At 34.5% G+C, this 16,691-nt stretch overlaps 1 protein-coding gene across 12 annotated transcripts in view; it reads left to right on the top strand.

Moving 5' to 3' along the window:
* Positions 1–16,691, top strand: part of ROBO2 (roundabout guidance receptor 2) — a 1,245,885-nt gene that overhangs the window by 1,190,031 nt on the left and 39,163 nt on the right. For 10 of the 12 annotated variants that reach the window (XM_082460293.1, XM_082460300.1, XM_082460302.1 and 7 more), the window contains exons 19-21: positions 4,387–4,429; positions 5,871–5,998; positions 11,070–11,351. In XM_082460293.1, the coding sequence (XP_082316419.1) occupies positions 4,387–4,429; positions 5,871–5,998; positions 11,070–11,351 (453 nt within the window). The remainder of the gene's footprint in view (positions 1–4,386; positions 4,430–5,870; positions 5,999–11,069; positions 11,352–16,691) is intronic. The other 2 variants (XM_082460295.1, XM_082460296.1) reach the window with 1 other exon arrangement.

Below are 16,691 nucleotides of genomic sequence, written 5' to 3'. Positions count from 1 at the left end.
AAAATGTGGCCTGGCCTACTAGAGATAGGCACTCTGAAAGCTTCCTTACCTCAAAATGTCAATTTACCACATAGCTCTGTTTCCCTTCCCCCTCAATTCTAGAAAGCGTGAGATTAGGATTAATCCTGTCAGATAATAGTAGAGGTACTTTGTGTATAATATGAACTTGCAAAATCTCTTTACCTTATATCTTTTATAAATACTGCAATAAATTCAGAATATTTAATGCAATTCTAAAACATTTAAGATTGTGGTGCCTATAGAGCTTTTTGGAAACCTTAGCACTAGTCAGTCAGTTTTAGCAATAAAAACTTCTCTATGTTGCTCCCTTGAAAATTCTTAATTTTAGATGCTAGCAGAAACTCCTGGTAAAGATTCACACTTATTTCAAATTTAAGTCTGATAAGCACAAAGTTACCACACTGTGATTATCAAAATTGTGACTAGAGCAAGATTGTCCAACCACCTACCCTCCCCAACCTCTTGCTTTCAGCTTTAAGGTAGTTCAACATCTCTGAGATGAGAGCTACCTCAAAACAGCTTTCACTTTGCTGTGGCATTTATTTTTATGTTTTTCTCTCTCTGCACACACAAAAAATGCTGATCAAAACACCAAATATGACTTCCATTTTAGGAGTTCTAATTGTTCATCCTTATTTCTAGTCTGCTTTTAATCTCATGGTCTAATAGAACTCAGTTATTTTTGGTCTACTTTCCAAAATGGAACAAATCTAAAAGTTTTGGAGCATGGGAAGAAAAGGATACTCGAAAAAGTGTTCTCTCTCTTTACCTTGCTTTAAAAAGACAACTAATCAACCTTATTAAGTAAAGGTATTGTTTTTTGTTGTTGTTTTTCTCTCCTGATAGAAACATACAAAATTGAAGATTCTCATGTATATCAAATTGTATCCATGGACCATTTTAAGTCAATTATGTATTTACATAATGACTGTGTATTTTTGCCTTTGTATAGTTGGTATGCAGAGGTACAAAGATAAATGTCTTTATGAAATATTTTGACAGTCTTTCAGCAGTCTAGAACCATTTGAAAACAGTTTAATGATTTGGAATACAAATAGGAAATAGATATGTCTTGAAAGTTTTGAAATTTAAATTCTTTTATTCACAACATTTAATTCTCATTTGGTAAATATGGACCATACCATAGAGTCCATACTCTAACACAGCTGTAAATTAACTTGATACGTTTTTTTTTCAATTTTTTATTGTGGTAAAATAAACATTACATAAAATTTACTATCTTGACCATTTTTATGTGTACAATTCAGTGGCATTAAATACATTCATGATGTGCAACCATCACCACCATCCATATCCAGAAATCTTTTCATCTTCTAAAACTGAAAATCTATATCCAGTAAACAATAACTCCCTATTACCCCCTCCCCCCAGCCCCTCACAACCACCATTCTACTTTCTGTCTCTACGATTTTTGACTACTCTAAGTACCTCATATAAGTGGACTCATACAGTATTTATCTTTTTGTGACTGGCTTATTTCACTTAGCATAATGTCCTCAAGGTACACCAAAGTTTTAGCATATTTCAGAAAATCCTTCCTTTTCAAGGCTGAATAATGTTCCATTGTGTCTATATGTACACTTTGCTTATCCATTCATCCATCACTGGATGCTTGGTTTGCTTCCACATTTTAGCTACTATGAATAATGTTACAATGAACATGGATGTACAAATAGCTCTTTGAGACCCTGCTTTCAATTCCTTTGGAAATGGAATTGATGGATCTTATGGTAATTCTATTTTTAATTTTTTGAGGAACCAACATACTGTTTTCAACTATGGCTGCACCATTTTACCTTCCACCAACAGTGCACAAGGGTTTCAGTTCCTCCACATTCTTGTTAATGCTTATTTTGTGTTTCTTGCATAGCAGCCAACCTAATAGGTGTGAAGTAACAGCGCATTGTATTGGGTTGGCCAAAAATTTCGCTTGGGTTTTTCCGTAAAATCTGAATGAAATTTTGGCCAACCCAATAGTTTTGATTTGCATTTCCCTAATGATTACTGATGTTGAGCATCTTGTCATGTGCTTATTAGCCATTTGAATGATATCTTTTGGATAAGATTTTCAGTGCTGCATCATAATACTTTAAAATTTACAGTTTATGAAAAATTAACCATTGGTAAGTACATGAAGTTAAATACAACTTAATTTCCGTGCTTCTGCTTCAGTTGTCCTCTTTTTCTCTAATATCATTTATTGCTCTGACAGTAACAGAAAATTTGGGTGAGGAAAAAGAGCATCTAAGTTAGAGAGAAGTGCTCAGCTTCTCCCCATGTGTCTCCTAAGCAGCACATTTGGAGGTGTAGCCCATCAGTACCTGCTGATTTGCATATTCACAATGATATTCACAGCATTATCTTAGCTCTCTTTTACCAGAGTAAAACAATCACTTGATAGTCCATTAAAAATCCACATAACTAGGAAATCACATCAGATAGAAAGCTAATTAGCTGTACTGTTTTCACATTTTGTGTTTTTTCCTCCTAATCAGGCCTTTATTTAATACCACCAGTGCTCATTTTTTCAATAATTTTTTCAGATCAATTTTTTATTGCTGTTGTTAAAAGCAGTTATTAAAGGGACCCAGTGTGGTGTGGATACACTGCTGATTGTTGATTCCCAACACTTGAGTCCGTCAGGAAGCAGATTAGTGATCAGTATTCTTTTATTTTCTCCAAGGAGCTGTCCATAGCCAGTCCTGGGCAGGTACAAAGGTTATGTCAAGATTGTTTTATAATTCACTTGACACGTTACCTAAAAACTTGATAAGGCAATGTAGTTTTAGGTGCCAAGATGTTTCTGAAAGCACTGCTTCATGAATTCCTGAAAGAACCTTAGCCATCTTATTGCCTAATTATGATGCCATGAGAGATATATCCTTAGATGACCTTAGGGAAGGGATTGGGGAACTACATTTAGAAAGTTATAAGATCTAAAGAGTGATCATATTTATTAGCTCAAACTTGAGAAACAGGTGAATGATGGAGAGATTATCCAAATGAGAAAGTACTTACTATGTGTGCACTTTAAGTAGCAATATGACCTTAGTTTATTAAAAATATGAATCAATTCATAGAATTGTATTTTTACTTTTGCTCACCAAGTAATCACAGTAAATCTAATCAGTATCTTCCAAAGATAGGATATGTTGGATTCACATCTGTGAAATAGTATTTTTGCCTTCATCCCCAGGGATTGGTTTAGCTGATCCATACTAATTTTGGTCAGAATTGCAATTTTGCAATCCATAAACTTCTAAACGCCAATTTTTTTTTCCCCAATGATTTTCTAGTTAAGTAATTTAGTGGCAAAATTTGGTCCAAAATACTATGAAGTTATTTATAAACTTTTTTCCACTAATCATGAATATTCACATCTCATTGCAAAAACAATAATTTTAAATACATTTGCTGCCTTGGACCCTCTCTGCAGTATGCATCATATTACCTATCTCAGATCTGAAGCATTTTGAATTCCAAATAAATTTAGCTGCAAAGGTTTTGGATACGGGATGATGGACCCAAACTGATATTTACCTTCTTTGGCCAATCCTTGAAACCCACTTTCATGTTGTTAGCTTTGTAGAATGGAATCTAGTGACCAGAGGGAGTGGATTCTTCAGCTGTGGCCCTCCTGGATGCTTGTTGATATTGCTAATAAGTTCCACAGCTTTAAAAAGGACTTAAGTTTTGTAATCATTACATACAATTGGAATATATTCAGTATCAATTATTTGAAAGTTTCATTTTTGTAAGAGTTGGCTAATGAAACAAAGCACCCAATATATTATGTATTCTCTATTCATTACAGTTCATGTCTTTGTAATTATAGTATTTCAACTCATAGTGCTTCTCAGTGTCCCTAAAAGGACCTGTGATGGGGAGGAATGTGTTGTCAATCAGTACTTTCACTTGTTTCATTGGAAGGATATTATCTGTTTGGACTATCCTGTTTCAGTCTTTACTATGTGCATTTTGCATTATGCCCTCTGATTAGGACACCTATATGTTAACATTAAAAGTCATGATTTGATAATTCCCCGTTATTGCATGTCGATCTTCCAATACCATGTATATACCAATTGACACCCAAATAAAAATTGCCCCTTTGACTTAACCATATGTTTGGCTTGAGGAATTTTTTAATGTCTTATTAAAGATGGAGCAAATGATAGCTTTGCTTTAGGCCAAACCACTGCTTCTTATTCTCTGTACAATTATGTTAATTATATTTTGTTAAAATTCCCAGAGGTTTCAGCTCTAAACTAAGGGCCAATATGTAGTTGTTATTAATCATAATTAATATTGACTACTTGTGTATGTTTCTTTTTTTTTTTACAGTTACATTTCAAAGAGGAGATGGAGGACTAATGAGCAATGGAAGGTATACTGAGGAGGTTTTTAAAATTATTATTCTTAATCAGGACTGAGGAAACACTATAGTAAGAGGCTATTATTGTAATAAACAATCACTTATAAGTCTGAGAATTCTAGGAGGAATTAAACGGCTTACCACAAGGTTTAATGACCTATCTGTTGTGCACTTTAGAAGAATCAAGTCCAGATGTTTCATATCTCCCAGAGGCCCCTGAAGAAATTAGTAGTAAATGTCACAAGGAATGTGTTCATTTGTTAGCAGGATGTTTATTGCATTAATTAGACATTAGCAAATGAAGTTGCTGTTGTTTAAGACTCCTTATTGGTTCTCACTAAATTGCCGTGAGTGAACAATTACACATAATCGATCACAAAGTAAATGATTCATGGATGATGAATAGGCTGTAGATTGATCAGACTGGATTCCACAACTTTGGATACTCAATTGAAATTGATAAAAGTTGATAAGAAACCCATATATCCTCATCTATTTTCCCTTTGCCGATATGGAGATTGTAATTAGGCTCTGGTAATAACTTCCAATCTCCCATTTAATCAATATTTTAGCAAAAAGAGATTAGGTCTAATGAGAGCTAGTGGATGTAGCAAGAAAGCAGTTGGATCTTCTTATTGCAGTTTCCATAGAAACACATGTTTCTCTTAGGGATTGTATCACAAAGGGTCTATCAGAAAAAAAAGTACAATGACTATAGATGTTGCTGTATCTTTGTAAATATGCTAATAATCTGGAAAGTGATCAGAATCCCATCTTTTATATTAAAGATGGGCATTCTTTATTAAATAGGATATGAAGGAAGTTTTCTTCGTAGATTAAATACACATGCTGGATCAGACCACAGTGGATCTTTTATTACTTTAAAAAAACCTTTAATATTCTCCTAATATTTTAAATTTAGAGAACCTGAAAATGTGCTATTGATGGAACAGTATAAATACTGTTCATTAATTTCCCTTAAGTTCCTTGCCTCTAATCAAGCATGAGGGCCCATATCAGGGGTTATAGCCTATAGGGGACAGATAAATATGGGAGCTGCAGGAATTAAGGAAGCAATAGTTCAAAGTCCTGGAAATGGCTGATACTGAGCAATCATTCTGAGCAATTGTTCCCTTGAGGTGCCAGTTTATCATCAGACCTTGTTTCAGGATGCTGCTGTGTTACCAGTTTCCCACCAGTTTCAGGGAAGATGACTGAATTCATTTGGATATCAGCAGAATCCCAGGCAGCACTCTTCGGCTTCCACTGACAGGGTTGATCTATATATAGCCTTAGTGAACTGCTAAAGTTCCTTAATTCTTGAGAGCCTACAGATTTTAATTTGAAAGTGAATTAAAATCTTAAATTCTTTAATCCATTTTAGTTCATGAGACAGATGTCCAAATCTCTCATTGAGTTCCATGGATTGATTTCCTTTTAATTACCGTTTTAGCCGCCCAGGTCTTCTAAATGCTGGTGATCCCAGTTATCCGTGGCTTGCTGATTCATGGCCAGCCACGAGCTTGCCAGTAAACAACAGCAGTAGTGGCCCAAATGAGATTGCGAATTTTGGGCGTGGAGGTGAGTTACGTTTTTCAAAATTTTTTCACTTATTTGTTTTCTTGGCTTTCCTAGATGTTTTGAAAAAGACATACTAAAAAGTATTTTCTTCCATAATTAAATTTAGTGACGCACATGTACATATAATGCTGTACATTTACTAAATATTTTATTATAAAACTGTTGTATCTATTATCTTGAGTAAAACTAAGCTTTTAAGGACGTCATCACTAACCAAGAAGATAAGTATTCATAATACATTTGGTTTTGGGACTATTAGTACAAGATTACTAAAATCAGGAACCATGCTGCCAAACAGGGCTTATGATTTCGAACTAGTCATTTCACTTCTCTGATTCTCATTCAATATATATTTATTGATCATGTCCTGTGTATCTGGCACTATGGCAGACAGTAAAAATATAATATCATATAAGGAATAGACACTTAAATAAGTATAACAACATGTTGGCAGGGAGCTTTTCTGTAGTTCTACAACTGATAATTGGTACCCTAAATAAAAGACAAAAAACGCTAAGTGGCTGACATGCTAAGGTCTTCAAAATTTGGTACCAGGGTCCTCCCCATAGGTCTTTATAAGGAGACAGAATTGGACCTACTATAAATAATGACCACCTCCCCTCTCCATCTTTTCATCCAGTCACTAGGAGAGCAATGGGTTTAGAGAAAGATGGGACTAGAGAAGTCTCAGGCCCCATTGTTCAGTTCAGCCGATACTTGAGTTTTTCATTGGCAGGGGATTGTACAGACAGTACATGGATTGGAGCTGCCTTGCCAGTACCCCAGATGAAAGAGCTGCCCCCCGGGAGTAGGGAAGTTCTATGAATGGAGTATTATTTAAGCTGATATATGAAGGAAAGGTGGGGAGTCAAAAGTGTGTAGAAAGTGTGTAGAGAAGAAACCTACTGTGTTTTAAGGCCCAGAAAGTAAGAGAAACATTGACCTATTTAAGAAGCGAATGAATTTCCTAATGACTTGAGTATAGATTGGAAGGCAGAAAAAGTGGTAAGAAATATAGAAGGACAGGTAACAGAGGGCCTTCTGAGCCACACAAAGACTTTAAACTTTGGCCAAAGGATGTTCAGAAGCCATTGATGGACTTTTAGAGGAGAATGCTAGAATGCGAGTACTGTTTTAAATCATCCATCTTGCTGCTGGGTGGAGAATCGAGATAGTGTGGAAAATTTGGGTGATTATTTAGGAGAATAGTGCTGTAATCTAAGAAAGTTCATGTGAATCCACTGGAGGATTTCTACACTTCTAGGTTAGAATTAATGTAGGAGGCCCAGGACTGAGCTAAACTATTCTGAGTCCATTATAAGCCTCAGTGATGGCTTTCACATGTATGAGTGTATAAACATATTGACTTAGAAGAATAGTCATGGATATTGGCATTTTCTCTTTACAAATGTAATATCAATGCAAGTTTGAATATCATTAAAATATTGTTTCAAATAATAAAGTTACTAATTATTGCACAACTCTGCATTGTGTCAATACCAACTGAAAAAGAGGGATCTCCCTCCCATTCTCCAAATAAAATGTAGAAAATAACCAGCCCTACTTTATAGGTGTGTAATGAGAATTAAATGGATGACTAAATATACAGGTTTAGCACAAAGCTTGACATACAATCAGTGGCCAACAGGCGTGATTGGGGAGTAAATGGTCGAATAGAAAGTAAATTGTATGATCCCTCAGAGTCTTGCTTACCCTCTGTAACCCAGTACTCCCCGTTTAGATTCTCACTTGACCAGACCCTCTGATAGTGGCTGCCTCCCCTAGGTGTCCAAACTCTGAGCCCTGCAATTATAGGCTACTACTTTACATTGGGTAGTTCTATGCCCAAGCATCTCCTCACCAAGAAAGCAAAACACTGCCCTGCCCTACCCACTGACTTTGAAATTCTGGTCCCAAAGCTTTTATCAATCAAGGAATAGCTGCCTGTCTTTCTTGTACTTGCATTGGAATAACACGCCATTCTATCCACATATCAAGAATTAAATGCGCGAAGATGGAGAAAGTGTTTTGGTTTTGGTTTTGTTTTTTTCAGTTTCTAGCAGACTACATCAACATCTAAAATGTCTCAGTCTAATTTAGCCAAAGGGCACATTTGAAGATTTTCAAGGTTTTCTTCCATTTCCACTTCATTTTCATGACATGAAAATATTTCACAGGTAGCTATCAAGGCCAAGACAAAGTTTTTGCAGGGTTTACTGTATCTCTTTTCAGTGTGATAAGCATTTTAAGCGTTTACTATGTACCAAAGATAGGAGTTTTTGCAAATTTTATTTCCTTTGCACAATAAATGTAAGACATAGATAATTATATTTCCATCTTAGAGGTAAAGAAACTAAGGTTTATCAAGATGAAAAATTTGAGATCTATGTGTAGAATCCAGATCTAACAGATTTTAAAGCCTAGGTTCTTTTACTTACGCTGTTCTGCTGTTAAGGGGATTCACATGTATGATTGTATTACCACGTTCACTTAGAAGAATAATCACGGATACTGACATTTTTTCCTTTGAGAATGTTATACTGGGACTTCCCTGGTGGTCCAGTGGCTAAGACTCTGTGCTCCCAATGCAGGGGGCCCGGGTTTGATCCCTGGTCAGGGAACTAGATCCCACATGCCACAACTAAGAGTTCTCATGCCGCAACTAAAGAAAAAGATCCCGCGTGCTGCAACGAAGGTCCCGCGTGCCACAACTAAGACCTGGCACAGCCAAATAAATAAATAAACATTAAAAATCTGGCTTCTGACACCAAATATGTCAACTTTAATAACAATAAAAAAAGAATGTTATACCAATACATGTTTAAATGTAATGAAAATAGTATTTTGAATAATAAAGTTACTAATTATCACATGTCTGCATTTTGACAATACAAACTGTAAAAATTCATTTAACTATTCAGTAAGTGCTTACTCTTTGCAAAATGCTAGGTGAGGAATTATGGAATTAGAGACATAAATCCCAGGTACTCCTGTCCTCAAGTAACTTAAGATACAGTGAAGGGGACAGTCATTCATACAAGTAATTATTCCAGGCAAAAAGAAAGAAATGCATGTGTGACCAAGGTGCTCAAAGACTGCAGAATGAAATCATGAGTAAATCCACCTGGAGGGAAATGTTTCTATAATTCATAAGCAGAGAGAGATTCTATTTCTAGAACCGTAGCTTTGTTCGGTGCAGAATAACATTATGAAGGATTAGATTCTCGGACTATTTTTTTTCCATTTTTAAACATTTAAACACAACCGTTTCAAAAACTTTCAGTGGCTCACAATATAAATCTAAAGCTTTGGAGAACATCATATTTAAGGTGTTGGGAAGCTGGGATCAATGCTAGAGAGACATCTATCCAGTTAATATTCATCAGTGAAAGACATGGTGGAGGAAGTAGAAACAAAACCCTAAAAACTTCCCTAGAGTGAAGGATCTACCTTCACAATCTTGATATATTATTAAATATCAAAAGTTTTTGATAATAAAATGATACTGACCTAATGCTTTAGAATGAAATATGTTTCTTTGTCATCAAATTTTCTAATTAGTTTATAGCTAAAAACAAGAAGGGCAAGAAAGTAGTTACAAAATTCTGAATCCAAGAACAATTTACTTGCTTATACAACTTGGTGAAATATTACAAATGTGAACATGTTTAACAATCTCACTGATATGTATTTAAAATAGTCATTTAATAAAGTACATATATACTTAATTATAAAACAAGTTGGAATTCCAGACATCAAAACCCTCAGAGAGACCTAAATTATACAGGGCATAAAATACATTATAAATGTCTTGTTACTGTTGCTAAAGAAGATCATTTTAAGCTTTTGTAAAATGTAAAAGCAAAATTAATATTTTACAAGAATCCTTATTTCAAGTACTGTTGGGTATCATCTCATCTAAAAGTTTCAGGATATTTTGACTATTTCAGCTTTCTCCTTGTGATGATAAACTGGTTTGGGTACTGAGACAACCTGGTTTATTATTACAGTACTATAACTAGTTGAAAATTTCCCATAATGAAGAGATCAAGTGGGTTGATGACCTCATGTCCTATGAAATGTGACTTTCAGAACATACATTATTAAGGAGAATAATATAATTATATTCACTTTTAACTCTATATGATTAAAAATAGTATTAGTGTGTGTGTGTGTTTTTGGGGTTTTTTTCTTTTTTTTTAGATACTAGTATCTTTCTTCTGGGAAGGAAAGTAAGTGCTCAGGAGAAAGGTGGCAGTTCTGAAATAAAAAGCATCATGTAAAGATAATTTAGCACACCAAAGTGATAAATGGACTGATTGATATTCAGTGTTGTTCCTAAAGTTTAATTTTATACTTGCTGTGTTACAACTTGAAACTATAATTCTCCACTTCTAAGATTTGGTAGCATAAACTAAACTCGCTGATCACTCATTGCTTTTTCTATAGTTAAATACTGCTGTATTGTGAAAATGACTTATTCATGAAAATGTTCCTTTGTTACCCAAGAAAAAAAAAATTGCCACCATTAGTTACACTCCATTTCTGGAGCTGTGAAATCAACCCAGATAAACAGCAAGTTGAAACTTCAGAAGAAAGTGCCTCATAGTTTGGAGAGTGTAATTTTGGACATGTTTGCATCTATTAAGCAGTTATGTTCCATGTCTCTTGGGATAAAGTGGAAAAAGATGCTTTTATCCATGATTTGTAGATTCACTTTTGTCATTGCTTCAGTAAAGAGCTAACAATTTCATAGAGTCTAAAACAGAATGAGCAACTGAAAGCATTTTTTAATAGTGAAATATACCAAACTTCTCATTCATGGTTGAAGAAAATGGGGGAAGGGGTGTGTTAACCAGTGAGACATGAAGGACAAGCCGTAGGCCTGCCTGTCACAAGGCTGATAGCTTGGTGATGGTTGTATATCATCTACCCTTCACTGGCTCACGAAGCCCATCTCAGCTGAAATGCAAACGTGTGGCATGACACATTTATTTTTCATCTTCAGTCCTGATGGTTTTGGGCTTCCTGTGGATCATTAAATTGTTTCATTTCCCTATGTTCACCACAGATGTGCTGCCACCAGTTCCAGGCCAAGGGGATAAAACGGCAACAATGCTCTCAGATGGAGCCATTTATAGCAGCATTGACTTCACGACCAAAACCACTTACAACAGTTCCAGCCAAATAACACAGGCTACTCCATATGCCACTACACAGATATTGCATTCCAACAGCATACATGAATTGGCTGTCGATCTGCCTGATCCACAGTGGAAAAGCCCAATTCAGCAAAAAACAGATCTGATGGGATTTGGTTATTCTCTACCCGATCAGAACAAAGGTAACAATGGTATGTCAAGTCCTTACTTCCTGAGGAGTTATTTTCATGTCATTTTTGCATGAGATAGAAATTAGTATTTGTTGTTCAGTTTAGTGATTCATCACCAGGTTCACTACCTAAACTAAAAAGTATAACGGCATGTATTCAGTACCTTCCACAATCCCCACCACCACCACCGTCGTCACTATCACCACACACCAACACCAATCAGTGTCATCCTTTTAGCTCTTTTTTCAATAGTGATCAATAGTCCATCTCGACTTCCATTAGGCAGGATAGACAAAACATGCCTCCACTGTCCTATGACATCTGCTTCTGAGTTGCTAACTGCATGTTCTGCATGGGCTTGTGCTGTGAACTAATCACATGATGCCACTATGACCTCTGCCCTTTAACCCTTAGCCTTACTTTACATCCCTGACTACCGATTGGCTGAGGGATTGTCTAATAGAATGCCACACAACCAGTCACAGGATTTCAGCACCACCAGCTCTCACAACAGCTCAGAGAGGAGTGGCAGTCTCTCAGGTTGGTCTCGTCACAGTAAGGAGAAATATTTGTTTGTCACCAGCATATGACCTGTGTTCCTAACAACCATGAAGAAGTACCTGGATCACAACTCACTGTCAGACATTTATCTTTCAAATAACAATAACAGTTTATCCTAATGAAATCATGATTTGGGGGAGGGGGTAAAATTCACCATCACCCTTTATGCACTAATTGTACAAGGATGTATTCAGGGAAAAATAGTACCATTTTACTAAATACGAATTATTAAGGAGCAGATGAGTTTGATCTGCCTTGAACCCTACTTAAGAGTCAAGAGAACTTTACAATAAAAAGATCATATAGGAAAGTCAACCCCATGGTGTGGACACCAAAAGATGAATTCAACAAAAATGCAAATAATTTTGGAGATTGTTCATAACATTAGGAGTCTGGTGATGTGACTTTCTATATTTGGACAATTTTTCCGAAATATTATGTAATAGGATTCTATTGAATGATATTATTTAGAGTAAGGTCCTGATACCATGCTAAACAAGAATGCTAATATGGGACATTATCTTTACATTTAATTGCCAAAAAAACCCCTAATCTTTCATATTGATAATTCTTTTGTGCTGTAAATTTTAATATATGTTCAAGATACATCAGCTGACCTAACAGTCTGTACTGCAGGTATTGTATAGCACACGTGGGGAAAAACACATTTTACTGGAAAGAAATATATACCTATCATAATGAATATCAGTGATTTTCTCTAGGCCCAAGGATCCTCATCTCTAAAATGAGGAGGTCCTAGTAGACATTCTAACTTTCAAACATAACATGTATGTTGTGTATGACTGACGACTTTATCTGCACATTTCTAGTTGATGCCATGACCTTATTTGCTTATTTTTTCATACTAATGATATACTATTTATTTCTATGAAGTTTTTTTTTAACCTCAGTTTCTTAATAGAAGATTATAGTGTATTATGATATGTCACAGGCTACGAGGCATCAAGGCCATAAAGAGTTAATTCTTTTACATCATTAGGTTAACATTTACGAAATGACTTTTCCTCAGAGATAGAACCCTTTCAGTCTGAAAATGTTAATGTTCTCTCTCCCCTCCAAAATGAGCCATTTGCTCTTCTTACCTATTGGTAGAATTAGATACATTGTAGAATGCAGAAAATTTTAAACATCTGTTATGAATTTAAACTGGCTTAATAATATAGGGGAATTTTTTGAATAACGTTATATGTCATTTGTACTGTCATTTATTTATGAGGAATCCCATAATTGTACTGAATAATTAAAAAGTTAATTTTATCCTAGGCTTATTTCATTCAAGGTATGCAAAGTGTCAATCAATATATATATATATATATATATATATATATATATATATATATGTATTTTAAATCTATATATTGTAAGCCATGGATTGTTTAAGACCTTCTGTGAATTCCTTATTAAATATTCTGTATATCCTGATTACCACTGAGTTTTAAAAGTTATCTTTTGAGTAATTGTAAGCAGAACATGATTCACAATAGTGCTTACTGCTTTTTTGAATCCATTAATCTCCTGAGTGACATTTATATATATATATATGAATTATATTAACTACTTCATCTACATTTGAATACAAAATTACTTAAATCGGTGATAGAAAGCATTCTTTAGGAGGTAAGAGTGACGTGATTATTCTCTTCTTAGTTTAGTCAAATTGAGTTTAATATTAGAGTTTGTTTTGTGCTTATAATCAGAGGTATGTTTCCTAAAGCTTAGATTTAAGATCAAACTGCCCTATGGATATTGGATCATATCATATTGATATTATAAGATTTTCTTAATTTGTGCACAGTGATGAAACAAATTTAAAATAATCACAGTAATAAAGAAAATTGGACATTCCTGAGTTATATGAATGAATTTCTCACCCTTTTTGAAACACTCTTATAATTTATTAAATACATAAGTTCTTAGCACTTCTCTTAAAAAAGCCAACCATTAAAAAATATAAAACTCAGATTTTTTTCAAAATAGTTATCTGCAATCATAACTTTATATATAAACATGCATATACAACACAGTGCCAGTAGTAATAACAAAATCTTTTTATATGCCAGTATTTTTTAAAAATAGACTGTTTAATTTTAAAATGAGCTATTTTCATAATTATCTTTACATAGAAATCATTTGTTCAGCATAAGTAAATATAAATCCAAATATTTACATTTTCAGTTGAAGAGGGATGGGTCAGATATATTTGCAAGTCATCAAAATATGTTCCCCTAAAATATAATGCAGGCAGTTCTCACCTTAAAATGCTTGATGATCTTCGGTTGCAAGTAAACAGCAACACAATGAGTTCACTTAGATCAAGATATAGATCTCAGATAGAGAATTTAATTTTCTCAGCTCATATCATATGCCCCTATTATGCTAAGAGCCCACCTCTTAACTCATTCTAGAGAAGACAAAGCACGTTGATTGATAGTCTTACCAAAAGTACCCACAATGAGAGAGCAGAAATTTCCCCCAAAGAGGGGAAAGTAGACATTGTATGGAAAACCCTCACAAATTCCCCCTATGAATCATCTCTGCTTCCACAGCACATTTTTAAGTAAGTTGTTTGGAAGAGTTGATAATGGCTTTCCTGACCTTGGACAAGGGTTTCAACAGAGCTGGGTTCAGAGCTGCAGAAATTGTAATTTCCAGTAAAGCTGCTGCATTCTAGATTGCTTGTTCTCTTACTGTGTGAATATGGACCACAAACTCAGAAAGAACCTCTATTTTCTCATCTATAAAATGGAGATGTAAAAACTTCCCTATTTGTGTCAGTTCTGGTGGTGATCATATAACATTTCTAAAAGTGCTATAAAAAGTGAAAAAAGCATAGTACACATATAAATATACAAGGGATAAAAGAGGTACAACTAGGGAAAAGCTATGAAGAACACACGCCCAACCCATTCTTCTTTTAAGTATTGAGACATAGTTCTGATACTACCGAGAAAGATACAATCTTGTTTATGATCGTTTTGATCAGGAAACAAAGAATTAAGGCTCACCTACCTTAAACACAAAAATTACAGACTTAAATTCAATCAGGTTTATTATTTTTATTCTAAGAATCAGGTTATTTCTGGGATCCTCATTGGGGTAGGAGTTGGGTGGGGAATGGCTTTGGAAACAGGTAGAATTGAGTTTGCTTTGAGATAGAGGATATAGGAGAGTGTGATAATGACTGGCATTTACTGAACATTCTATACATTCTGAGCCCTTTATATGCATTATCGCTTGTAATACTCAAAATAACCCCCCAAAATAGTAACTTTATATTTTTTTACATGTATGGAAATTGAGGTGATATCTATGAATAACTTGTCAACTAGGTGAGAAACTAGTTTTCAAACCCAGAGATCCAGCTCTTATCCTCAAAGCAGAAGATACCTTCTCTCCTTTCTCTTAATACTTCTTCTGCCAAAAATAAAAAGTGAAAGGAAAGGTGAAAGCACTCAGTTTTCAGGGATGCTCTTTTAAATATGTGTGTATATGTGCACACTACCTAGAAAGCAGACATAATTCCATAATTGGCAATAGCGTATATGTCCAGTTCAGTAGTTTCATCACTTTCTGAAACTCAAAGTTATTATTACGTTCCATAATTTTCTGAATTGGCTGATGCAGGTTAGTAATTGGTAGAAGAAAGCAGATGAGGCAAACTTCAGTGATATCTCTATTGTTAGATAGCTGTGCTACAAATATTTGATGCTCGTAACTTTTAGTTCCAGAAAGATGTAGTTCAAGGGGTCAATACCATTTTTTTTGGAAATACAGCTATTGACTGTACTGGGAGTGACAGAAGTTACTTAGGTTCCCCTGAAACATTTTTTGTCATTCTGCTCAAGAAGTACACATTTCTGCATCCAACTGTGGTCCATTTAGGAAGAAACTTGATGTACTTATTTTTGGCGGAGTAAAAAGTACTGCATTGAACAAATGATAAAGCTATACTTTTATATTTTTTTAAATATTTTTATATTTTTATATTTTTTAAACTCTATTTCATTAAGCTCTGGTAATTCCAGATATGGTTTATATGCTGCCAACCTACTTTCTGCTCATGTTTTGTGCATGAATTCATTTGTATTATGAGAATACTGAAACTGATTACTGTATTTCCATTACAGTAATCTTTTAAATATGTGTGTATATGTATTTCCCCATATTTGGAATTTTAAGAAATGTTATGCTTAGACATCTGGGAACTACTCTCGCTATATGCAAAAATAATTGTGCCATTCATTAGTCAGAAATTCTATAAAACATATCATTGTGAAAGATTTACAAGTATCCTCCAGATTGTAGTTGATTGATTTTTATAAGTTACTTTTAAGAGAAAACTGTTACTCTCCTGGATTAATTAAATTGAGTAAATTCTAATGGAAAAGTTTAGCCTGTATCCTTAGATACTGCATTTTCCACTGAGACAGATTATGCAAAAGAGCATTATAAACGCACTAAAATCTGACATTTGAAAGAATTTGTTATGGCCCATTATTTCATCTAACAATGAAAATGTGGAGGCAGCAAATGTGAATAAATCAATAAATTAGCTTTTGCTACCGCAGCCATGTTTTTGGTTTATTCAGCTCTGCAGTTAATGCATTGTGAAAGAAACAATATCATTTTGAGTGATTTATAAAAATGTTTTTCTGATTATATCATTTCATTGTTTATAGCTTTTAACAGCTGTAACATACTGATTCTGGTGTTTTGAAAACATAAATACATCTTCCTGTCTGATATACTCTGTTTCTTGTGATATTCACTATGTCTGAA

Source organism: Balaenoptera physalus, assembly GCF_965194825.1.
Source record: "Balaenoptera physalus genome assembly, chromosome: 4".
Lineage (NCBI taxonomy): Eukaryota > Metazoa > Chordata > Mammalia > Artiodactyla > Balaenopteridae > Balaenoptera > Balaenoptera physalus.
This window is presented reverse-complemented; position numbering and strand designations above follow the sequence as displayed.